A 14,161-nucleotide genomic window follows, 5' to 3' on the forward strand; every position below is an offset into this window, starting at 1 on the left:
GCCGTCTCACACGACATGTTCCCGACATTTACAAAGCAATTAGCTACTTGCTGCCACCTACTGATATGGAAGAGTATTACACCGTTACGCTGCCGAGCTCTAGACAGCACAGACACTCAACAACGGCACATTATTTGCAGCCTATAATTACTTATTTGCAAAAAATATTTCTACCCCAAATGGATAGATAGATAGATAGATAGATAGATAGATAGATAGATAGATAAATAGATAGATAGATAGATAGATAGATAGATAGATAGATAGATAGATAGATAGATAGATAGATAGATAGATAGATAGATAGATAGATAGATAGATAGATAGTACTTTATTGATTCCTTCAGGAGAATTCCCTCAGGAAAATTAAAATTCCAGCAGCAGTGTACAGAATTGAGATCAAATTTAAAAAGTAAAAAGTAAATAATGGGGGTATAAATGGAAACAAAATAGAAAAATATTACAATAAGAATAAAAATAAAAAGCAACAATGAGAATACAAATATAACAGTAAAATAAGAATATAACAAGGGAAACTAGGCAGTAGTGACCATGTTATGAAAAAGTATTGCACTGTTATTGTTTTGCATCCCCTGTCCTCCTAGTACCCTAGTATCCTAGGTGAAATTACATAATCTCCCACGGCACACCAGACTGTATCTCACGTGTGCCGCGGCACAGTGGTTGAAAAATACTGCATTAGAGCATATAAAACCAATATTGCTAATACTTGGTTAATATTTAGTTCAGAACATGTAAATGAAGTATTGTTGGTGTTTTTTCAGATGGTTTTATGAGCGGAATAGTGTACTCCGATTAGCTGCATTGTTAGCCACCTCGTACGTGCCATATTTAAGACTTAGAATGCATTGAAAAAAGAAAAACATATGTGTTCTTGTCTTACATAGGGATTGTGAGTGATCGGCAAAACTAAAAAAAGTGCATTTTCTTTTAGGGAGCCACATAATTAGGGGTGTGGGAAAAAATTGATTCGAATTCAAATCGTCACGTTGTACGATTCAGTATCGATTCTCATTTTTCCAAAATCGATTTTTTTTTTTCTTTTCTTTTCCTTTTTCTTTTTTATTAATAAATCCGAACAAAACAATACACAGCAATATCATAACAATGCAATCCAATTTCAACACCAAACCAGACCCAGCAACACTCAGAACAGCAATAAACAGAGCAATTGAGAGGAGACACAAACACGACACAGAACAATCCAAAAGTAGTGAAACAAAAATTAATATTATCAACAACAGTATCAATATTAGTAGCAATTTCAACATAACAGTGATTAAAAATCCCTCATTGACATTATCATTAGACATTTATAAAAAAATAAATAAAATAAAATAAAAATGAACAATAGTGTCACAATGGCTTACACTTGCATCACATCTCATAAGCTTGACAACCCACTGTGTCCAATATTTTCACAAAGATAAAATAAGTCATATTTTTGGTTCATTTAATAATTAAAACAAATTGACATTATTGCAATCAGTTGATAAAACATTGTCCTTTACAATTATAAAAGCTTTTTACAAAAATCTACTACTCTGCTTGCATGTCAGCAGACTGGTGTAGATCCTGCTGAAATCCTATGTATTGAATGAATAGAGAATAGTTTTGAATCGGAAAAATATCGTTTTTAAATAGAGAATCGCGTTGAATCGAAAAAAATCGATTTATAATCGAATCGTGACCCAAGAATCGATATTGAATCGAATCGTGGGACACCCAAAGATTCGCAGCCCTGCACATAATGCTACTAGAGTACCAACCTCGTCCGATCCACGCTAAATTTGCTGTTTAATTGAGTTGTTCATCCAAACAGGGAAAACAGTGGGAAAAAATGTGCCTACTTTTCCGACTGTTCCTGAAGGCCTCTTGGGCGCATGCGCAGTACGAGCAAAAAGGTGCAGAGCGTGGTCGGAGAGAGTGGTTCCTCGCTGCAGAGAAACCGCACCAAGGCACCAGGACCATGATAAAGGACCACAACCGCGAATCACGCCAGTTTTCCTCAGAAGAAAACGCGGACATGAATGGGAAAAATCCTCAAATCCCACCCGTCCCAAAGAAAGGAACATGCCCACGTTGAGGAGCACTTTCCAAGGAACGCGTCAGTGCTGCTTTGTGCGAAGGAGCTGGTCTCCGTTGATGAATGGATGAAAACCCTGGAGAACAACAACCGCCGTTAGGACACAGTTTGTCTCTTCACTCTTCGTTTGGCAGCCGCTCGTTGTTGTCCCAGCCGAATTCCACAATAACGGGATGCTTTGGCGCTGCTCTGCTGCCAAGGGTTGAGGAAAACGACTGCGTGGAATTATGTGCGAAGTTCAGGACGTGAAGAATGTGAAGAAGGTCTTCGTGGCACCCACCATCAAGTCTTTCGAGCACTATGACTTTTCCAGGGCTAAAATCTGTTGCAGTCTGTCATGGCTGCTGTCCAAAGCATATGGAGCAGGTAGGTACACCACCTACCTGTGTCGTTGTGTTTTTTTCCATTGTGCATTAACATCTGTAATGTTGTTGTTGTTATGTTTCAATGTCACCATCACTAACAAGAATATGAGACATACTTGAAAGATACTGGTCATATCTGAGATACAGCATCTCGCCTCATTTCAGATGTCTCCTGTGGAACCATTTTAGATTAATTGAACTTTTATGAGATTAGACAAAAGCAATTCCCTGAGTGGTTTACGGTGATCAATACGGTGCCTTGCATGATGGATATCCACTGTCAGTACACAGGGTGTCAAATGGTAACCTTGGCAACACATAAATTAAGGGCTATCATCATAATATGGAGCTGGTAAAATCAATCTATCAATCATCCATCCATTTTCTACCGCTTGTCCCGTTCGGCGTCGCGGGGGGTGCTGGAGCCTATCTAAGCTGCATTTGGGCGGAAGGCAGTGTACACCCTGGACAAGTCGCCATCTCATTGTAGGGCCAACACAGATAGACAGACAACATTCACACTCACATTCACACACGAGGGCCAATTTAGTGTTGCCAATCAACTAGGGCTGGGCGATATGGCCTTTTTTTAATATCTCAATATTTTTAGGCCATATCGCGATACACGATATATATCTCGATATTTTGCCTTAGCCTTGAATGAACACTTGATACATATAATCACAGCAGTATGATGATTCTATGTGTCTACATTAAAACATTCTTGTTCATACTGCATTAAAGGGGAACATTATCACCAGACCTATGTAAGCGTCAATATATACCTTGATGTTGCAGAAAAAAGACCATATATTTTTTTAACCGATTTCCGAACTCTAAATGGGTGAATTTTGGCGAATTAAACGCCTTTCTAATATTCGCTCTCGGAGCGATGACGTCACAACGTGACGTCACATCGGGAAGCAATCCGCCATTTTCTCAAACACCGAGTCAATTCAGCTCTGTTATTTTCCGTTTTTTCGACTGTTTTCCGTACCTTGGAGACATCATGCCTCGTCGGTTTGTTGTCGGAGGGTGTAACAACACAAACAGGGACGGATTCAAGTTGCACCAGTGGCCCAAAGATGCGAAAGTGGCAAGAAATTTGACGTTTGTTCCGCACACTTTACCGACGAAAGCTATGCTACGACAGAGATGGCAAGAATGTGTGGATATCCTGCGACACTCAAAGCAGATGCATTTCCAACGATAAAGTCAAAGAAATCTGCCGCCAGACCCCCATTGAATCTGCCGGAGTGTGTGAGCAATTCAGGGACAAAGGACCTCGGTAGCACGGCAAGCAATGGCGGCAGTTTGTTCCCGCAGACGAGCGAGCTAAACCCCCTGGATGTCTTGGCTCACACCGTCAAGAGAAGAATATCGCCTGCTGACATGAGGGTATGTCTACAGAATATATTAATTGATGAAAATTGGGCTGTCTGCACTCTCAAAGTGCATGTTGTTGTCAAATGTATTTCATATGTTGTAAACCTAGTTCATAGTTGTTAGTTTCCTTTAATGCCAAACAAACACATACCAATCGTTGGTTAGAAGGCGATCGCCGAATTCGTCCTCGCTTTCTCCCGTGTCGCTGGCTGTCGTGTCGTTTTCGTCGGTTTCGCTTGCATACGGTTCAAACCGATATGGCTCAATAGCTTCAGTTTCTTCTCCAATTTCGTTTTCGCTACCTGCCTCCACACTACAACCATCCGTTTCAATACATTCGTAATCTGTTGAATCGCTTAAACAGCTGAAATCCGAGTCTGAATCCGAGCTAATGTCGCTATAGCTTGCTGTTCTTTCCGCCATGTTTGTTTGTGTTGGCTTCACTATGTGACGTCACAGGAAAATGGACAGGTGTTTATAACGATGGTTAAAATCAGGCACTTTTAAGCTTTTTTTAGGGATATTGCGTGATGGGTAAAATTTTGAAAAAAACTTATAAAAAAATATAAGCCACTGGGAACTGATTTTTAATGGTTTTAACCATTCTGAAATTGTGATAATGTTCCCCTTTAATATATGCTCATTTTAAACTTTCATGCAGAGAGGGCAATCACAACTAAGTCAATTTAGCAAAACCGTATTTATTAAACAGTTATTAAGCAGTGGCACAAACATTCATGTCATTTCCAAAACAGAAAGTGCAAGATTGTCAGAGACATTTTAAAACAAGCTTTAAGTGCACTTTTTGAATGATGTCACGAAGATGACATTTCAAAACAACACTAAATTAAAGTGCACTTTTTGTACAGAACGCCACTACAATAGTTTAAAACAAATAAAGTGCACTTTTGTGCATGATGTCACACAAGATATTTCAAAAACTGTCACATAAAAATGAGCTGCACATCAAATAGTGTATGTCCTACGGTGTTGATGTGGAAATAGTTGCTTCGGCATTTAGTTGGTGTGGCACCGAACGGAGATGTTGACATGTGAAGACATATTCCCGCTTGAAGCCAAACCACCGTCAGACGATGGACTCCGTGCTGTTTTTCTTGGGAATGAATTATTCCTCCATTTGTTATCAGATTCGCACCTTCTTTCTCTCGTATTACCACTCAAACCACACCGTTAGCTGTTAGCATCACAGCTAACGTTACCATGTCACTATCTCTCTGCTCCATGGGAGCGTGTGACGTTGCTCACGTGACAGCATATGACATATGTAAGAAGGTGCGCTTGTTTTAAAGTCTCTGTGAGAAGGAGAGACAGGAAAGAGTGAGAAACGCATGCAGTTTAAAGAGGAACATTATCACAATTTCAGAAGGGTTAAAACCATTAAAAATCAGTTCCCAGTGGCTTATTTTATTTTTCGAAGTTTTTTTCAAAATTTTACCCATTACGCAATATCCCTAAAAAAAGCTTCAAAGTGCCTGATTTTAACCATCGTTATATACAACCGTCCATTTTCCTGTGACGTCACACGGTGATGCCAATACAACAAACATGGCGCATAGAACAGCAAGCTATAGCGACATTAGCTCGGATTCAGACTCGGATTTCAGCGGCTTAAGCGATTCAACAGATTACGCATGTATTGAAACGGATGGTTGTAGTGTGGAGGCAGGTAGCGAAAACGAAATTGAAGAAGAAACTGAAGCTATTGAGCCATATCGGTTTGAACCGTATGCAAGTGAAACCGACGAAAACGACACGACAGCCAGCGACACGGGAGAAAGCGAGGACGAATTTGGCGATCGCCTTCTAACTAACGATTGGTATGTGTTTGTTTGGCATTAAAGGAAACTAACAACTATGAACTAGGTTTACAACATATGAAATACATTTGGCAACAACATGCACTTTGAGAGTGCAGACAGCCCAGTTTTCATCAATTAATATATTCTGTAGACATACCCTCATCCGCTCTCTTTTCCTGAAAGCTGATCCGTCCAGTCCAGTTGGAAATGCATCTGCTTTGAGTGTCGCAGGATATCCACACATTCTTGCCATCTCTGTCGTAGCATAGCTTTCGTCGGTAAAGTGTGCGGAACAAACGTCCAATTTCTTGCCACTTTCGCATCTTTGGGCCACTGGTGCAACTTGAATCCGTCCCTGTTCGTGTTGTTACACCCTCCGACAACACACCGACGAGGCATGATGTCTCCAAGGTACGGGAAACAGTCGAAAAAACGGAAAATAACAGAGCTGATTTGACTCGGTGTTTGTAATGTGTTTGAGAAAATGGTGGATTGCTTCCCGAGAGCGAATAATAGAAAGGCGTTTAATTCGCCAAAATTCACCCATTTAGAGTTCGAAAATCGGTTAAAAAAATATATGGACTTTTTTCTGCAACATCAAGGTATATATTGACGCTTACATAGGTCTGGTGATAATGTTCCCCTTTAATGCCCCGCAGCTCAAAGCAACTGCGTGAGAACGTATACTCAAATATCACGATATAGTCATTTTTTATATCGAGACAAACCCACGATATATGGAGTATATTGATATATCGCCCAGCCCTACAATCAACCTATCCCCAGGTGCATGTCTTTGGAGGTGGGAGGAAGCCGGAGTACCCGGAGGGAACCCACGCAGTCACGGGGAGAACATGCAAACTCCACACAGAAAGATCCAGAGCCCGGGATTGAACTCAGGACTACTCAGGGCCTTCGTATTGTGAGGCACATGCACTAACCCCTGCACCATCAATCAAAGTTTATTTATGTAGACCTAAATCACGAGTGTCTCAAAGGGCTGCACAAGCCACAACGACATCCTCGGCTCAGATCCCACATCAGGGCAAGGAAAAACTCAACCCAATGGGCTACAATGAGAAACCTCTCCCCCTTGGGCGAGCGGTGCAATGAACTAGTTAACAGTGTGATAGTCCAGTCCATAGTGGGGCCAGCAGGAGGTCATCTTGAGTGGAGACAGGTCAGCAGCGCAGATACGTCCCCAACTGATGCGCAGATGAGTGGTCCACCCCGGGTCCCGACTTTGAACAGCTAGCGGTTCATCTGTGGTCACTTAATCTGTGCAAAGAGACGGCAGATCCATCCATCCATCCATTTTCTACCGCTTATTCCCTTTGGGGTCGCGGGGGGCGCTGGAGCCTATCTCAGCTACAATCGGGCGGAAGGCGGGGTACACCCTGGACAAGTCGCCACCTCATCGCAGGGCCAACACAGATAGACAGACAACATTCACTTAAATGCTTCTACTGAGGTAGCATCTCTAACTGTTACCGGGAGGGCACTCCAGAGTTTAAAATATATTGCTTATTAAAGATGGTGGTGTATCAGGACAAGAACAGGTTTCATTTGTTTTACTCCCAGCGGTGTTGATATCCAATTACTCAGTGTCATAATCCTGATTGGATAAACATCTATTTAACTAATTAATTAATTGTCAAGGTAAGCCTTTGTGGTTGTTTTCACGGATTACTTTTTTTAAACTTCCTTTATTGTCATTCAATTTTGAACTTTACATTACAGATAAGAACAAAACGTTGTTGCATTAGCTCGTTGTAGTGCAGGATAAAAGAGCAATAAGGTGCATATATAAATAGATTTACTGTACAGATAAATATATTGCACTTCTGCATATGCATCCACGTTTACGGATGTATGTTATATTGTCTTTATAGTCCAGCGAGTTACCGGTAATCCGTTTTTGGGGGGAATTGAGGGGATTATTATGATGCGTTCAAGAGTCGTATGGCCTCATTCGATAACGATATAGATATCACGATATACAGGTAAAAGCCAGTAAATTAGAATATTTTGAAAAACTTGATTTATTTCAGTAATTGCATTCAAAAGGTGTAACTTGTACATTATATTTATTCATTGCACACAGACTGATGCATTCAAATGTTTATTTCATTTAATTTTGATGATTTGAAGTGGCAAAATTTGCATGGTTGGGTGATGGTTTGGGGTGCCATGTCATCTGCTGGTGTCGGTCCACTCTGTTTCCTGAGATCCAGGGTCAACGCAGCCGTCTACCAGCAAGTTTTAGAGCACTTCATGCTCCATCACCCAACCATGCAAATTTTGCATTTCCTTTGGAAATCGAGGTCCCAGAGTCTGGAGGAAGACAGGAGAGGCACAGGATCCACGTTGCCTGAAGTCTAGTGTAAAGTTTCCACCATCAGTGATGGTTTGGGGTGCCATGTCATCTGCTGGTGTCGGTCCACTCTGTTTCCTGAGATCCAGGGTCAACGCAGCCGTCTACCAGCAAGTTTTAGAGCACTTCATGCTTCCTGCTGCTGACCTGCTCTATGGAGATGGAGATTTCAAGTTCCAACAGGACTTGGCGCCTGCACACAGCGCAAAATCTACCCGTGCCTGGTTTACGGACCATGGTATTTCTGTTCTAAATTGGCCCGCCAACTCCCCTGACCTTAGCCCCATAGAAAATCTGTGGGGTATTGTGAAAAGGAAGATGCAGAATGCCAGACCCAAAAACGCAGAAGAGTTGAAGGCCACTATCAGAGCAACCTGGGCTCTCATAACACCTGAGCAGTGCCAGAAACTCATCGACTCCATGCCACGCCGCATTAACGCAGTAATTGAGGCAAAAGGAGCTCCAACCAAGTATTGAGTATTGTACATGCTCATATTTTTCATTTTCATACTTTTCAGTTGGCCAACATTTCTAAAAATCCCTTTTTTGTATTAGCCTTAAGTAATATTCAAATTTTGTGACACACGGAATTTTGGATTTTCATTTGTTGCCACTTCAAATCATCAAAATTAAATGAAATAAACATTTGAATGCATCAGTCTGTGTGCAATGAATAAATATAATGTACAAGTTACACCTTTTGAATGCAATTACTGAAATAAATCAAGTTTTTCAAAATATTCTAATTTACTGGCTTTTACCTGTATATTTGGTTTGTATATGGCAATAGAGCTATTTCAAAACGGGTTACAAAGGCTCCTAATTTGGCTGCTGACGTATGCGGTAACATATTACGCCATTTTCAGTTGTATATATTTTCAAAACTATTATTTGTCTAATGTGCAAAAACCAACTTTTCTTACCTATTGGTATCTGCTGTTGTGTATTTGGGATCTGCATAACTCCCGGAAATTTTAAATCAAACTGCGTAGGCATTGCGGAGATACAGTGCATTCGGAAAGTATTCACAGCGCTTCATTTTTTCACATTTTGTTATGTTACAGCCTTACTCCAAAATAAAATACAATTATTTTTGTCCTGAGCGTCATACACGCTATACCCCATAATAACAATGTTTTTGTTTTTTTAATTTGCTAATTTATTTTAAAAAAAACATTTACTTAAGTATTCACAGCATTTGCTCAATACTTTATTGATGCACCTTTTGCAGAAATCACAGCCTCAAGTCTGATGACACAAGCTTGGCACACCTATCTTTGGGCAGTTTTGCCCATTTTTCTTTGCCCATTCCTCTTTGCAGCACCTCTCAAGCTCCATCAGGTTGGATGAGAAGCGTTGGTTTTTATCCAGGATGTCTCTGTACATTGATGCATTCATCTTTCCCTCTATCCTCATTAGTCTCACGGTTCCTGCTGCTGAAAACCATCCCCACAGCATCATGCTGCCACCACCATGCTTCACTGTCGGGATGGTATTGGCCTGGTGATGAGCGATGCCCATGGTTTACTCCAAACAGGATGCCTGGCATTTACGCCGAAGAGTTCAATCTTTGTCTTATCCGACCAGAGAATTTTGTTTCTCGTGGTTTGAGATTATTTAAGTTGCATTTTGGCAAACTTTTTACTAGGGAAACGGCTTCCGTCTGGCCACTATACCATACAGGCCTGATTTGGGGATTAGTGCGGAGATGGTTGTCCTTCTGTAAGGTTCGCCTCTCTCCACAGAAGAATGCTGTAGCTCTGACAGAGTGGCCATCGGCTTCTTGGTCACCTCCTGACTAGACTAAGAAGAATGCAGCAATGTACAGAGACATCCTGGATGAAAACCGGCGCTTCCCATCCAATCTGATGGAACTTGAGAGGTGCTGCAACGAGGAATGGGCAAAGAGAAATGGGTCAAACTGCCCAAATATAGGTGTGGCATTGTATTCAAAAAGACTTGAGGCTGTAATTACTGCCAAAGTTGCATCACCAAAATATTAAGCAAAGGCTGTGAATTCTTATGTACATGTGATTTCATAATTTTAAGAAATTTACAAAATGTTTTAAAAAACAACCTTATGGGGTATTTATTGTCTGTAGAATTCTGAGGACAAAAAATTATGTATTCCATTTTAGAATAAGGCTGTAACATAACAAAATGTGGAAAAAGTGAAGCGCTGTGAATACTTTACGGAGGCATACAGTATGTGCCGTGTGATCGTGTACTCTGCCGCTTGTTGACAGTCAGCTGGGATACCGTGATTTAGAAAACTGATGGATGGATGAATGGACACTGCGTGGACTCTTGGCTTTAGTTTCGGGCCTTTAAAGCAGCCTGCAATATATTATTCATGAGGAAAGGCCTTTTAATAGATTAAAGATCAATCTTGTTTTTATATTCAATACATTTATTCATTATTTTTACACTGACAGTGATATAATTGGCACAAAACAACAAATATGTAATGTTATTATCCCCACTAATATATATATATGTATATAACATATTTCAGTGTCCAGTTATTGTTTAGAATCCTGGGCTCTTAGATCGCTAATACGCTCCTAATTGTTTGAAGAATGTGCTGCAAGGCACATAGTCCGTTGGCGGTATGTAGTAAAACCCCTGCAAACACGAGATCCCTTGCAAATCCTCGGTGCATTTTCAATCAGCAGAGAATGAAATGAACGGATTCCAAAAATACAGTCCTCCAGAGAGGGTGAGCAAGAGAGCAGGCTCATATCGAGATCTCAGCCGACGCATTTCTCTGCTGGATACTTCATAACATGCATCTATTTCATTAGATCTATGCAGGACTCAGTGCATCTTGCAGTCCAGAGGGTAACCCGTTTTGCCTCCAGACTCCAAATCTCAAGTAACCCTGATCAAGATAAGCGGTATAAAGTGAATAATGGAAATTGTGATATTCAATTCTAGAAAATACTGAAAGGAATCATATCACAACAGTCTGCAGCAGAAACGTTGAGGGTGATCTATGGGGTTGTAGGAAATATTCCTTTAATTTATTGGTTGAGATCAATAAGATGAAGCAATCTGCATCAAGATGGAAGCTGTTGATGCTGCTGCCTGTCTGCAGTAACAAAGAGTCCATCTGTAGATGACCTTATTGATACTGGTCATGGGGAGGTGATTCACTGACTGACGTTCTCAGTAAGTCAACTGTGTAACGCAATTGGTGCTGCTTATTACCACAAGCGCTACACAAAATCTATTTTTAATTATTTTTCTCTGGCAATGGCATAGAAATGGGCTAAAAAACAGGAATGTGTCCTGATGTGTTTTAATGTTTTTAACTGCTGCAGCTACACAATCACACTGTGATGACAATTTATATGTTTACCAGTCACCTTCATACACAATAGAGACACAAATGAATGAATTAATCTATCCGGGATTGGTCAAATATGGTATAATTTGTATAATTTGCTATGACAGATTTATTTCTTTAAAAAAGGTTTTACATTTATTGAAAGACAAATATGTGTTATTAGTATCAACCTATCTTTTTATCCTGTAACATTATATAGTTTTGCTGTATTTTTCAATTGTTGCTGCTTATTTTATTACTACAATGTAACAAAAGCTGCACTTTGTACTCCCCTGGTTTATTTACATATAATATTCTGCCCTCCCTAAATGTTGGAATTTAATTTGGCAGATAGGTAAGCAGTCCTTTAAAATAAAGACCAGTAAAACCACAATGAAGTTACTGTAAAGCTAAGCACACAAAAGAAAGTACACTAATATAGTAAACATACATAAAGGAATCATGGTAAATCAACAATACAGTTTGGTATAAATTGAAAAAAGAATATAGGATCAAGGTTGGCTCTTATGCTGGTATCTTAAAGGGGAACTGCACTTTTTTTGGAATGTTGCCTATCATTCACAATTATTAATAGAAAAACATGACGACGGATTATTTTTTTATAATGCATTCTAACTCGTAAATAAACATAAATAAAAGTCCGCTTACAGCAGAGGCAATGGGAGGTCCTCTAATCCGCCCATAAATCCCAATAAATAATCTTCCAAAAACCGCCAACAATACTCCATTTACATTTCGTGATTTGAATATTAACCAAGTATTAGTGATAATGTTATTATAAGCGCTAACGCAGACTATTTATAGCAGTGACGTAATTACTGTTCCTATGTTTACATCATCGATTGGTCTGCTGTTTCCTCGCTTCCCTGCTCCCTGGAAGTTTTTTCTCGATCATAAATCAAGCTTTTTACCTGGACAGAAGAAGGCCGAGGACGTATATCTAATTTAGACCCAGAAATGGCGAGAACAACACGAAAAGACTCTTATTCATCCCCCATATATAACATACCATATAACATATAATGGACAGCCCCATTTATAGGCTAACAAAAGTTAGCATTGCAATCATTTTAAACTCGTACAAATTAGATTTTCACGCAACAACATTGTCATAAAACAGCAAATGCATTTCTACTTACAGGCAAATAGTCACCAAACTCTGTGGAAACAAATATTGCCCGCTAACTTTGTACTACCAGGCCAGTCTGCTGCTCTCTGTGTCCTGACTAGCTATGGAAGCCTGTTATTAAAATTTCAAACTCAAAATTTTAAAACAAAGTGCTTTGTAGAACATGATCCCCAAAAGATGGCAGCAAATATATTACCAAGAAGGTTAAATAGAAAAAGTATATATTATTTTTTCAAAATATTTTTGTTGTGGCGGGCCTATATGGGAAGCACTGGGAAGGCTTGTTTCCGACCCAGTCCACCAGCGCACAAAGGTCCATAAAAATCACTGCATGAAACACCTTTGACAGATTCCCTATGTTCTGCCATTATAACTTCCTGTAGGTGGAATGGCCAGTGAAATACACATTTCTTTTGTCACTTAAATGAAGACTATGATGGGAATGTACATGTTCATGAACATGTGCACAAAGACACACATACAGAGCCTCTCTCTTTGATAAGACGGGGTGTTCCCAGGGAGCTGAATGATACAGAGATAGAGACGAGATTCATCGATTGGGCTCTGCTCCTACTGCGGTTGCTATAGCAACTTCCAGGTTTATCCACTCATCACCCTGTCAGGATACTGCCAAAGCACGGCAGGGAACAATAAAAAAAATCTGTATACTGATGGGAAAATATCCAATAAAGCCAAGTATTGTTGCAATGCACCTGCTGTTACCATATTGTTACAGCTCATATTGTTTTCTGTGTCGACATGTAAAGTCATATTGTGTTTATTACCGGAGGAAATTGCCTTTTTTTTTGTCAAACAAATTACACAATGAGAAACTGAACACAAAGAAATATCCACATCCTTGATCGAATGATTAATCTCACCCCCTTATCTATTGAACAGACAGCATCCCAGCAGACATGAAAGAGCCCTTCTACACGGACCAGTATGAGCAGGAGCACCTCAAACCTCCTGTGGCCAGTCTTCTGCTGTCTGCTGAGCTTTACTGCCGGGCCGCCACTCTGATCCTAAAGAGTGATGATGGTGGTGAACCTCTCGTGGGCCATGATGCAGTCATCCAGGTTCTGGCCCAGCGAGGGCTCTATGTCACTGACCATGACAGACTTGTCACCGAGAGGGACCTTCGAAAGAGGCCTCTGCAAATGGTAGGACAGTTTTGGAGAATTTTCTAGGTTTTTGTTAATTATGTTACCATTGTTGCTGCCTACAGACTGAATGCTCATAATTTACCTACGTATCTATCAATTTAACTGACAAGCCAGTCCATATCCCAAGTACCAATCAATATATTGGCTAACGTACAAACATTCTCCATTACCATTAGAACTACCTACTTACTTAGCTAATGAGGTTGTACATCTCTTTGTGATGGGCATTTCGATACGCATCTCAGCACATGGGTTACGATATGATTAAAAAACGATATGTTTTAAAAACAGAATGATTCGATAACATTCTATATGGTATAAACGATTTGATAAGATTTGCTACGGTGTATGATAGGGGTATCAAAAAAATAGATTTTTGAAATAATCGCGATTCTTGTTTGTAAAGATTCCTAATCTATTAAAAAAAAAAAAAAAAAAAAAGAGAATTTTTTGGTTCTCGCCCGG

General features: G+C 40.0%; 1 protein-coding gene across 4 annotated transcripts in view; it reads left to right on the forward strand.

Annotated features, from left to right (window-relative positions):
* The first annotated feature begins 1,916 nt into the window (after positions 1 to 1,916).
* camsap2a (calmodulin regulated spectrin-associated protein family, member 2a) overlaps positions 1,917 to 14,161 on the forward strand; it is a 100,473-nt gene continuing 88,228 nt past the window's right edge. For all 4 annotated transcript variants that reach the window (XM_061975997.1, XM_061976000.1, XM_061975999.1 and 1 more), the window contains exons 1-2: positions 1,917 to 2,473; positions 13,431 to 13,693. In XM_061975997.1, coding sequence (XP_061831981.1) covers positions 2,335 to 2,473; positions 13,431 to 13,693 — 402 coding nt within the window. In that variant the 5' untranslated portion in view covers positions 1,917 to 2,334. The remainder of the gene's footprint in view (positions 2,474 to 13,430; positions 13,694 to 14,161) is intronic.

Source organism: Nerophis lumbriciformis, linkage group LG14, assembly GCF_033978685.3.
Source record: "Nerophis lumbriciformis linkage group LG14, RoL_Nlum_v2.1, whole genome shotgun sequence".
NCBI lineage: Eukaryota > Metazoa > Chordata > Actinopteri > Syngnathiformes > Syngnathidae > Nerophis > Nerophis lumbriciformis.